Source organism: Populus alba, chromosome 4 (genome assembly GCF_005239225.2).
Source record: "Populus alba chromosome 4, ASM523922v2, whole genome shotgun sequence".
In the NCBI taxonomy this organism is placed as follows: domain Eukaryota; kingdom Viridiplantae; phylum Streptophyta; class Magnoliopsida; order Malpighiales; family Salicaceae; genus Populus; species Populus alba.
In genome coordinates this window covers 10,433,280-10,446,011 of record NC_133287.1, presented here as the reverse complement: position 1 = coordinate 10,446,011, position 12,732 = coordinate 10,433,280, and the positions used below count along the sequence as shown (strand labels likewise).

General features: G+C 33.6%; 1 protein-coding gene across 1 annotated transcript; it reads right to left on the bottom strand.

The window, feature by feature from the left end:
* Positions 1-8,931: 8,931 nt before the first annotated feature.
* Positions 8,932-12,732, bottom strand: LOC118055125 (pentatricopeptide repeat-containing protein At3g02330, mitochondrial). Its single transcript, XM_035066942.2, has one exon. It carries the CDS (start codon positions 12,559-12,561, stop codon positions 9,868-9,870), a length of 2,694 nt encoding a protein of 897 aa, XP_034922833.1. The 5' UTR covers positions 12,562-12,732; the 3' UTR covers positions 8,932-9,867.

The window sequence follows — 12,732 nt, the reverse complement described above, 5'->3', positions numbered from 1 at the left end:
AGAAATACACCCATTTACATAGTTATTAAACCCGGCCCGGCCCGGCGGGTCAACCCGGGACCCGGTCGACCCGGTGGCTGGACCGGTTCGGGTTTAATAAAAGACCGGCTGTGGCAACAGCCCGGCCAAACCCGGGTGACCCGGACGAGACCCGGACGAGACCCGGGTTTTTTTTTTTTTTTAAATATGGGATAAAAAAAATTGGTTTAAATATTTCAACTTAAAATGATAACATAGTATCTTTTCAAAGTGGGGTTTAAAGCCCTTTCATATATATATTCTATGTTTACATGAAAAAATCATGTTTTTTCAATGTGGGATTTGAAACCCATTAGTATATATACTCTATGTTCCCAAGGAAAAAATCATGTTTTTTCAATGTGGGATAAAAAACCTTTTGGTTTAAATACTTCAACTTAAAGGGATAACATAGTATCTTTTCAATGTGGGATTTGAAGCCCTTTCATATATATACTCTATGTTCCCATGAAAAAAGTTATGTTTTTTCAATGTGGGATTTGAAACCCATTAGTATATATACTCTATGTTCCCAAGGAAAAAATCATGTTTTTTCAATGTGGGATAAAAAACCTTTTGGTTTAAATACTTCAAGTTCAAGGGATAACATAGTATCTTTTCAAAGTGGGGTTTAAAGCCCTTTCATATATATACTCCATGTTTACATGAAAAAAATCATGTTTTTTCAATGTGGGATTTGAAACCCATTGGTATATATACTCTATGTTCCCATTAAAAAAGTTATGTTTTTTCAATGTGGGATAAAAAACATAGAGTATATATATGAAAGGGCTTCAAATCCCACATTGAAAAGATAATATGTTATCCTTTTAAGTTGAAGTATTTAAACCAAAAGGTTTTTTATCCCACATTGAAAAAACTTGATTTTTTCCTTGGGAACATAGAGTATATATACCAATGGGTTTCAAATCCCACATTGAAAAAAACATGATTTTTTTCATGTAAACATAGAGTATATATATGAAAGGGCTTTAAACCCCACTTTGAAAAGATACTATGTTATCCCTTTAAGTTGAAGTATTTAAACCAAAAGGTTTTTTATCCCACATTGAAAAAACATGATTTTTTCCTTGGGAACATAGAGTATATATACTAATGGGTTTCAAATCCCACATTGAAAAAACATGATTTTTTCATGTAAACATAAAGTATATATATGAAAGGGCTTTAAACCCCACTTTGAAAAGATACTATGTTATCATTTTAAGTTGAAATATTTAAACCAATTTTTTTATCCCATATTTTACATGGATTTTTTCATATAAAATATTAATTTTTTTTTAATCAACCCGGATAATCCGGGTTGACCCGGGTTAACCCGGGTTGACCCATGAAACCCGAGACCCGGCCCCTTGGCCGGGTCAACCTCCGGGCCGGGTTTAATAACTATGCCCATTTACTCAAAACGAGAAAAATGACAATGGCTATATATAAAGAATATAATAATTATAAGAACCGATCAGAGTCCACCTTGTTCAAAGCTTATGTCGTGGATTGACCCAACCCAAGGTTTTCGTTATGAACTAACCTTACTCAAGCTCGGGTTATGAATTAGAGGATTAATCTGGTATTAATCTAGGTTATTTTAAAAAAAAAAATCAAAACAATATTTCTCTAATAAATATAATTGGTTTTTATTTAAATATTTTATTATAATATTTAGATAATGGTTAAGGGATGTCCTGATAACACTCATTAGCTTTTTTCCAGCATTCTTTATATATATATATATATATATATATAAATGAATATTGAAATCTACAAAATCTCAAATCTTAACTTTTTGACTATTTCTACTGAAAATAGATTTGACAAATCCACTCTTTGAAAGAAAGAAGGATCTAACAGCCAATTATGAGCAATTTTATGTGATTTTGTTCTTGATGAATAATTTAGTTGCTCATGATGTTTGGATTTATACTGATAGAGGTATATTTTGTATGATATGTAAATTTCTGTGTGGGTCCAATTAAATTTTTAAAAAAAATCCAACGTGTTACGTGTGAAGGTCCAAATTTATTTATTAAAATAAAAAGAAAAGTATTTATTATTGTGATCCGAGAATGGCAAATTGGCAATGAAATGACATAAAGAGGCATAGAGCATCATCTCCTTTAAAGTGGTGAACAGAAGCTAATAGATGGGAGATTTGCTTGCTGATTGAAATCCACATTATCTTAATTTCAGAAGTATAGGTCTGACAGCTGGCTATATTTATAAATATTTAAGTTTTATTTGTAACTCAACTTAAAAATATTGATTATGTTATCATGTATTTAAATTTAATATATAGTTAAACTCAAGGATATTAAGATTGACATCTCACAGGCTTACATGTATTTGAGTCCAATGCGTAGCTGAAGCTAATAATATTAGGTTTGACAACTCATCACCTAAAGATATTGAGTCTGACAACTTGTTAAGATCATATACAATTAGATTTAGTGCATAATTGAATCCAAAGATATTGAATTTGACATCTTACTAAACCCATATATGTTTGGGCTCAGCGTATAGCTAAATCTAAAGATATTAAGTCTAGCGTTTTACCATACACCACAAATACTTGGGTTCAATATATAACTGAACCAAATAATATTGGATACAAAAGTAATCCACACCCCCACAAATCTAAATATATTAAATCTGGTTTGTTTTTATGTTTTAAAAATATTTTTGAAAAAAAATCAAAATTTTATTTTATTTTATTTTTATTTAAAATTAATAATTTTTTAGTATTTTTATTATTTTGATGTGTTGATGTTAAAAATAATTTTTTTAAAATAAAAAAATATTATTTTAATATATATTTTAAATAAAAAATATTTTTTAAAAATAATTGATACTGTACTCATAAACCTACCATAAATTATCACCTTAATTTTAACCTTTATAAATCCAAGTTTAAGCAAAAATAACTTATATAAAGTACATGTATTAATAAATGTAATAACGGAGATCCAAGGAAGCCACGTTTTTCGCGTAGTTTTGTCATCATTGAAGCGACAGTTCTAGCAAGGGAGCTAAGAATTATTGTAATAAAGTAGCATCCAAGTTGGGGATCATGTCTAATTATAATAATCAATTAGGAGACTAATTTTCCCCCAACCCATTAGTTAATTCTGTCTTCTTTATCATGGGCAGGCCTTAATCACCATGAATAAGACTACATTAAGAACATGGAAGGCTTACTAATCATGATTACTCATTACTACTCTATAATAAACATGAGGCTATGGTTGCGCCACCTATGAGGAAATTCGTGATTTGTTAATACACTATGAATCTAGACCAAGCAATTCACTGGCATGTTCTCTTTAAATATGAGGCATTAGCTTCACACATGAGTAGTTTATTGATTAATGAGAAAGACCTAAGTTTAGTTTATTATAAAACAAAAGCTAAAATCAAGAAGAGTTATGATTTTATTGGTCAGGTTTTGAATTTATTTTTTAGAAATTATTAGTTCGAGTCCTATAAATCTTAAAATTACTGAAAATTTATAAAGTTAATAATATCAAGTCCCGTAAAATTAGTCGAAATACATATAAGCTGGTACAATATTTATATTAATATATATAAGAAGCTAAATTACAAATTTGAGGCTGTTCTAGCAAAGGGAATGAGCTCAGGAGCTGCGAATTCAATCATCATCACATTTTGACATGTTCTTGTACTCTGCGTCAAGACAGAAAATGTGGGTTGTGATGGTGAAGGGTGTGGGTCCATGAGCCCAATAGCCCAAGAAAAGTCATGATAATGCAAGCAATGGTCCCCTAGTTTCACCATCAAATGACCATTTTCACTTGGACGCGGGGACACGTTAGAGAAAGGGAATTTTGGTGCAACAAATTCTGACATAAGAAAAGCAGATGGGCTATAAGTGGCCATGCTTGACTTTTAGTATTGATCCCATCCCAAAACTTGCAAGTTTATTGTATATCTCTTGCACATTCACTCTAGAATTATTAAAAGAAGTTAGGAAAAGGAAATTATAAGGTTTCCATATGTCACAATTTACAACATTTTGCACTTAAACTTTCATTCATTGAGACATTGATTTGCATGGCAAGCAATTTTTTGAAAATTTTCCCTACAAAAATTAAATAGAGATGGCTGTTTAAAATCCCATTAAGAACAAATCTTGTTTTTTTTTGTATATAAAAGTTAATAATAATAATAATAAAACTCTACTAAAGATCAAATATTGATAAAGTGCTTGTCTAAGTTATTTTCACGCACACCTCAACTAATTCATCGAGATCTTAAAGTTAATAATTATATAATTTTTTATTTTTTTAGTGGTTTTAAGATTTGTAGTACTCGAACTGATAATTTTTGTAGAGCAAATTTAAAATTGATTAACTAAATTATTTCCCCAAGATTATATTACCAAGATTTTCTTCAATTGAAGGGTGCTAGATTAACATTAAAAATAAGATGCACCGATGGAGTCTAACGTGGATGCTTATCTACTCTCTAGCATTTAAATATTCCATGGATAGCATGAGCTTTCTTATTCTCATTTGCAAGGAAACTACTTTCCGTTTCCGTGCAAGGATCGAATAGCTTCCAATGTCTTGTATGAATTCTAAAAGTTGTAATTTTGTTATATTTATAATATAATTTTTTTATTAGTTTTAGTTTTAGTTTTCTCTTAATTTTTTAACTGTTAAACATAATTTATTTTCTAATGTACAAAATACATCAAATTTATGGTAGATAAATAATATATTTTGCTCAAGTGTTGTGTGAAATTAGAAAGAAATTACCCTCTAACAGTCAAAACAATTAATTGTCAATTGTTCAATGTGGACCGACGGTGTTTTTAGGCTAGTAAGGATTAGCATTTCAAATAATTTGTTCCCGTCTAAAAATGTTTACGACTTACTGGATTACTTACCATACTACTTATTATTTTTAGTGGAAAAAACACCCTGAAGCAATAAAACATTTTTTGATATTGTCATTAAACTAGGTTACGCTATCCCAACTTAAGACTATAAACGAAACTTTCTATTTAGCCTGAGCTTTAAAGTGTTTGAGCATCTTTTATTTATTGTAAATTGTGTGAGTATATTTTTGTTTTTTTATTGTGTTTGGTCAGGCTGCACTTGAGATCTATTGAGTCATTTTGTTTCTTTCTTTTCTTATATTATCCTCTCTCTCCAACTAGGTTTTTATTGGACTAGGTTGGGATAAAATTAAAAGGTTAGTAGTAAAATCATGGACAAAATTGAACCAGGAAGGGAAAACATATAAGAGTTAATAAAGAATTATAATCTAAATTAAAGAGATATTAGAGAATTATTGACTAAAACGAATGAAAAGGAAAAAAGTGTTTGACACATGTAACACACGTGTCAACGTGCGAGGAAGGATGTCATGTTTTTGCGGCACGTGCAATGTTTAAATCCAAGAGTTTTTACCAAGATTTATTCTAATTAATATCTTACATTTTAAGATTCAAGATATTTCATGAATATATTTATTTTCTTTTTAATTTAAAAGATGGAGCTTGAGATTTGAGTTTCTAAATTAGATGTCATCAATCCAAGGAAACTAGTTTCCTTAAAACTCTTTTTCACCATTTGAAATTTCTCTTTTTAACACTAGTTATTCTAATTAATATCTTATATTTTAAGATTCAAGATATTTCATAAATACACACACACACAAACATCACTTTTTAGACGGTAAATATTATACAAATAAGAAGTAAATCTATTAACTAATAATAGTGAAATACACAAAATAAAATAATAATAATAATAATAAAAAGCAATAAAACTTTAGACCCTATTTGCTTTTATGGTGGCTATTGCATTAAGTTGAAACCACAAAATTGTGTTGTTGAGTTAGCATGTCAACCACACTGTTAAACTCATGAAACTTATAATTTCTGTGTTCCAACCACAGGTTCAGCGAAAGCAAGTATACCTTATTTTTCTGAATATTGACCGCAGTTGCACAATGTACACTGATACTCCATGAGATAATTGGATTTCTACTGTCTAAAATAATCATTTCATTGCTTCACTTGTCTCCTCTCTCATCCATCTTGTTGCTCTTCTCTCCATTATTCCTCCTTCCAATCTCTTCACCTCCCAAACTTTCACTTTCTTACCAAATCTCTTTCTAATTGTTAGATGTTATATTCATTTTTTTTTGGTCAACAAATCATTCAAACACTCAAAAGATTACCCATTCATAACCCAAATCCCTTTCTTAAATTCTAAACCATAAACTAGATCTACCTCCCTGTTTTATTCTTCTTGGGTTCTCATGCTTCATAACCTAGAAATTATTGACAACGCATTGTATAATTGACACCATTTGCATGGTAATCTCTTTTTTTTTAACTGCACATTTCAAAACTTCATGTAATTAAAATTTCCAATATTATCCAAAATTATTTCCTTCTTCTTCCTTTTTTTCTAAATTTATGTGTTTTATTTTGTTTCAGGAACCATAGATTGGATTGACCACTTTCAAGGTTTCTTCAGAGCAATTCTAACATCATCATTGTTGAAGACCACCTGAAGTTAGTAGAGAGGGTGCACGTATTTTATTTGTATCTAACCTTGTTCAATTTGTATTTTGTTTGGATCCAACCTTGTTCAATTTAGAGGTTTGTAACTTCACATTAACTCACTTGAAGGTGCCAACTCGATCAGCTCATAATCTAAAAATTAAGTGATGATTGATTAAAGATAAGATGTTAGAGACTTCTATGAAAGAATTCAGATGTAAATGTTTAATTTCATGGAAATGGGGTTATAGAGCATTTCTCATCCATTTATAAAAAAAATCTGCATGCCATTTTACAGTCTAGAACTTAACAACGAGCTCTTAAAAAATGTCAACCTGATCATCACAAACTGTCAAGGAAGAAGATGAACAAAGGCTAAATGACACGTTGTCTAGGTTAAATCCTTAGAAATCAAGGTTTTTAATTTGGGATCTGACATATTTGATTTTATTCTCTATTCTTTAATTGTGACATATACACCCTTAATTGACTCAAAACTATTAATTGTATGCAATTTAACCCTCACTGGACTAAAATATCAGCTTTGAAGTTTAACACCATTTTCATATTGGTCCATGGTTTTTTATTTATGCATTTGAACCCTTAATTAATCATTTTACTCTCATGCCTTTTACGATTTAATCATTAACTTTGAATTTCTTTACTCAAACCCTTATTTGGAAACCAAACTAATTTTTTTTTACAATTAAGCCCCCGATTTAACCAATTATCAAAATTCAATCTCAATCCCCAAACTTTAATTTTTTTTTCTAATTAACACTTGAATTGACTCCAAAAAATAATGTTTCTTGCAATAAATCCTCAATAAAATTAATTAAGCCTTCCATAATCCTTTTTGAATCCTTACTCATCCAAATTTAATTTCTTTACCCCAAATACAAATATTTTCACCAATTGGGCATTTTATCAATCAGAATCGGGTTGCTAGTTTTACTAATCTTGTACATTCTAGTGCTCCAACGTTTCCACATGTCGTTTTGGTCATTCACCACTATATTGGGCAATCTTCTAACTTTTCTTTGTATGTATCATCTTGTATTTTTTTAATATTGTTTTCTTCTCTTGATTTTTTTTGGGTGAAAAAAAGGGTATCAACAAGTTGGTTGAAGTACTAACTTAGAACAATTTCAGCCACTAATGAGTGGTGTTCCATATCCTTTTTTGTGTGTGCAATTACTAAAAACTCTTCATTGTTTATTTTACAATTATTATGATTCATTAATATCTTTTTTTTTTTTTATTGTATGAAATATAAGGAGCTAGATAATTTAAGTATTCTGGTATCAAACATGTATTTTGTTTTTAATATGATATTATATTTACAAATAGTGTGGTTATTAATAGACCTGGACTTCATAACAAGGTTTGAATTCTGATATGACGGGGTGGGTGATGGGACAAGGAATGATACTAATGAGAAATTTCTGCTAAGGTTTTCTGATGCGTTTTGTGGCACTACAGAACCAAACTATGGTGTTACAGCAGACAGGTAAAGATGCCATTGGTGATATCAAGTATCATTACAAAGGAAGTGGTGAAAATTTAGTCAAATTCTCAGCTACTATATCTGAGGTGGGTGTTTGCTGTTACATTCTGAATAAGTTGGCTTTCACATTAATCATTGGAACCGGAGAAAACCTAATCTTTCTTTACCTCTATCTAACCTCATCTGTTTCTTTTGAGAGTTTTAAATACCGACTAAATTACCTTTTTTTTTTTCTTTTTTAAATAAGGAATGAGTTCTGCTTTTTGGGCGTGTTGTCTTTGTACAACATTCAACTCCTTGGTCTGAACATTTTTTACTTTGTTACGTGAACTCCTTTAGAAACATTGCAAACTCGTTAGCCTTCGAGCCTAATTTTATACACTTCTGAGTCCCATTCAAGCACTGCAATAACTAGAACTTGTGCCATGGATTAATGTTGGGTTCTAAATACCTTCTTTCTATCCTTTCTGTTTACAGTTGGACAAGGCCCAGAAAAGTGGAACTGTTAGTGAAACTGAAGTGGCATCCGCAGATTCTATATCTGAGCTTGAGACTGTGAGAAGAATAGATGCAAGACTGCTTAGCTTTAAGACCATGTTTTCATGGCGATGTTCATATCACTGATTTCCGGCAAATATATACAGATGTCAACCACAGAAGCTTCCGTTTTGGTGAGAGCAATGTTACTTCTTCTTGTGCTAGAAGCCCAGCATAGCAGCATTAGGCACATGCTTTTCAGACAGATCAAGAATGACCTTGAAGATTTTATTTTGGCAACTTGATTTTCTGTAACAAACGCACAAATCTGGAGGAAAATCTTTGGAAATGATAAATAGCTCTGCTCGGTTCAATCTCATGCAAGGTTGGATTTTTTCACTTCTTTTGAATAGAATCATGTGCGCTACAGGATGAAATTTACTGGGACTAAGGGCCAATCTTGCTCTATATTTTGTTTTTAACTAAAGGACACGCCAAAATCAGAAAAAAAAAAAAAAAAAAAAAAAAGAGAGGAAAGGATAAGTTCTATTAGAGAAGAAATCAAGCAATTCTGGAAAAGAACAGTGGTCACTTGGTTAGATTCCGATCATTCGACTTGGAGCAATAGATGCAGTTCTGATCAACGGGCATTGGAGATGGGACGGCCTGTCATAAATCTGGCAAACGGGCGGGCTTGGATAGCCCAACCGAACAAGAAAGTGAAGTAGAGTCCATTTTCACTTTATTAGAGAGCGAAGGTGCAGCTTCTACCGGGGTCCATTACCAAGCAGAGCATGCAGTACTTCCACATGATCCTATCGCTTGGCAACCAGTGAAACGATTAAAAGAATTGCTAAGGTATAATGTCAAGATCTTTGTTCCCAGATTTGTGGATAACCAAAATGATACACCATCGAGAGGACAAGAAATGCAGCGTACAATCTTGAAGGTCTTCCTTTCTGAATCTGGGAAGTGATTTGATACGGTTTTACAACTCGAAAATGCTCCTTATGGATGTCTTACATTGCTGTAAATTGACAGCAAAAACTCGAGACAAAATTTATCCGGATTCTGGAGCTATTTGATGGCCAGTTTTCCAACATCATTTCTGATCCACGTTTTTTTTTTTTTTTGATGCGCAGTTTCCACTTTCCAGGATTTCCCAATAGTAAGCGACATGTACCCGCCTGGGTGAGAAGCTCAATTGGAAAAAGGAATGTGTCTGGATATTAATCTGAGGTTTGGCGTAGGCTCTATATTGTACCAAACAAGAATGTTACGACCTACAACCTTACTGAATCCTCAGGACTTCTCAAACCCTTAAACTATTGGATGCGCAGGTTCTTAGCTCTTCTAGTTGCTCATGTTCTTCTACTTCCTCATCAAGCAAAACTTCAAAATCAGGTATATATCCAACTGACTGCATCTCTCCGATTAGCACTCCAAGTTTCTCATATATCTCTTCGTGTCTTGGATGGCCTTTGTCTCCAACAAGAAATGCATGCACTTCATCTTTCAATTCAATCCAGCTGCAACCTGGTTCCTTTTTCAGCTTATTATGCCTCATCATCTTTCTCATCTCCGAAACATTACCCCACATTCCTGCATCAGCATAAATGTTTGATAGAAGAACGCAAGCAGAAGCATCTTGTGGATCCAATTGCAAAAGAGCCCTAGTTGCTTTTTCTGCAACCTCTACATTCCCATGGATCTTGCAAACACTAAGCAGATTTCTCCAGATAACAGCATCAGCTTCGAAAGGCATCTTTTGAACAAGATTCAATGCCTCATCAATGCGCCCTGATCTCCCTAGTATGTCAACCATACATGAATAGTGCTCAGATTGAGGATCTAAACCGTACTCACTCAACATGACATCAAAGTAATGCAACCCTTTATCAACAAACCCCATGTGCGCGCATGCTCTGAGGACAGAAACAAAAGTTGCATGATTTGGCTTTACATTCACAAGTTGCATACGCTCAAAAAGTTTTAATGCCTCTTCTCCAAGACCATGATGAGCATAACCACAAAGCATGGCGTTCCACGTTACAAAATCCCTGTTAGGTGCTTTCTCAAACATCAGCTGAGAATCTTGCATGTTTCCACACTTTGAGTACATATCAACAAGAGTGCTGCATATGTACACATCTGATTGCAGTTCCTGCTTGATAATTTGAGCATGTATTTGCTTCCCAAGACCAACAGTAGCTAAATTTGCACAAGTATCAAGAACTGCTGCATAAGTGAAGTTGTCTGGGTTTACACCCATTTCCAACATTCTTGAAAAAAATTTGTGAGCATCCTCACTTTGTTGTAGCAGAGAGAATCCAGAAATAATAGCATTCCAAGAAACCATTGTCTTTTGTTCTGTTCTGTCATGGATTTTATCCGCTTTTTCTATCATTCCACACTTGCAGTACATATCAACAAGGGCAGCTCCCACAAATGAATCAAAACCCATTCCAGATTTTATAATTCTAGTATGGATCTCCATGCCGGTGTTTAAAGCTTGTCGACCAGCACAAGCTTTCAAGACACTGCCATAAGTGAAGTCATCAGGTTCTATTCTTGAGCGAATCATTGATGCAAAATGGGCAAGTGTTTCCTCTTCATTTCCATTCTGCTCACATGCTGCGATAATTGCATTCCAAGAGACAGCGTCTCTCCTTTCCATCATATCAAACAGTTCAGAAGCTTCAGCAAGAGCCTTGCATTTACCATACATGTCAAGGATGGCATTTGCGACACAAATATTTGACATAGAAATACTCTTAACCGCTAATCCATGAACTTGACGCCCCTCCAAATCTCCTCTGATGGATGCACAAGCATTTAGTGCTCCGGATAGAGTTATTTCATCAAAACCAAGGCCAGTCTTCAACAGAAGCTGAAATGACTTCAAAGCTTGAAAGCCTCGATCACTTCTGGCATACCCAACGATAATGGCATTATAAGATTGCAAACTACATTTCGGCATTGAGCTAAGTACCTTTTGAGCATCTGCCATCCTGCCACATTTTGCATACATATCCAAAGTCGCAGTTCCTACAATGATGTCAGATCCAAAAGCACTCTTTAAAGCATGGCTATGCAACTCTTTACCCAATCTTAATGCTGACAATCCTGCACAGGATCTGAAAAGACTAGCATAGATAGATTGACTAACCCCAAATCCCACCCCTTGCATCTCCTTGAACAACTCTAAACCGTCAACATTCCGATCATTTTGAACACAACCAGCAATCATTGCACTCCAAGAAACCCAATTCTTCTCAGGAAGTTCACTAAAAACTGAAAGTGAATCATCTAATCTCTTACACTTTGCATACATACCAAGCAAAGCACTCCCAGTGACCACATCACTATCAAATCCAAACTTCACCACAAGTCCATGAACCTGAACTCCCATATCACACTCTTCCAAAGCCCCACAAGCTTTCAAAACAACAGCAAGACTCGCTCGGTCAAAACCCACACCGCTCCTCCCCATCTCCATAAAAACATCAATCGACTTCCGACACTCACCATTCTGCAAAAACCCGGAAATCACTGAATTCCACGACACCACGTCTCTCTCCGGCATCTCATAAAAAAACTTTCTCGCAATATCCATTTCCCCACAACTAGCATATCCAGAAATAATGGAGTTATAAGAAACCACATCCCTCAGATCCATTTTATCAAACACCTTGCACGCATAGTCCAAATGCAAACATTTTATGTACATTTGCATCAAACAATTGGACACAAAGGTTGTAGGTTCAAACCCAAAAAAAATCATTCGAGCATGTGCTTGTTTTCCAGGATTCAGAGAGTTTTGTTTCGAGCATTCTTGGTAAATATGAGAAAAAGTTCTTATCTTGGCGGGTGGTTGGGTTTGGTTTTGAGCGAGTGTGGAGAAAGTGTAGGTGTGTATAGGTGGGATTTTCTTGTATAAAGGTATTGCGTGGTAAGAGAAGAAAAGCCTTGTTAACAGCCATAATTGAGAGGTGTGGACTGCCATGAACCATGGCGCTCATGCTTTGGCGGGTCTTGCAGCCTTTAAAAATCTGCTGTTTTCGTCCTCTAGAATAGATTAACTACAAAACATGCCCCTAATCTATATTCTTGTCAGCAATATTATCCTTTAACAATTGTTTTAATCAATTTTATCCCTTTCCCAAATCTAGCTTGT

Bases quoted from the DNA above. Each gene is read 5' to 3' on its own strand.
- LOC118055125 (XM_035066942.2), bottom strand. From the start codon at position 12,561: ATGGCAGTCCACACCTCTCAATTATGGCTGTTAACAAGGCTTTTCTTC.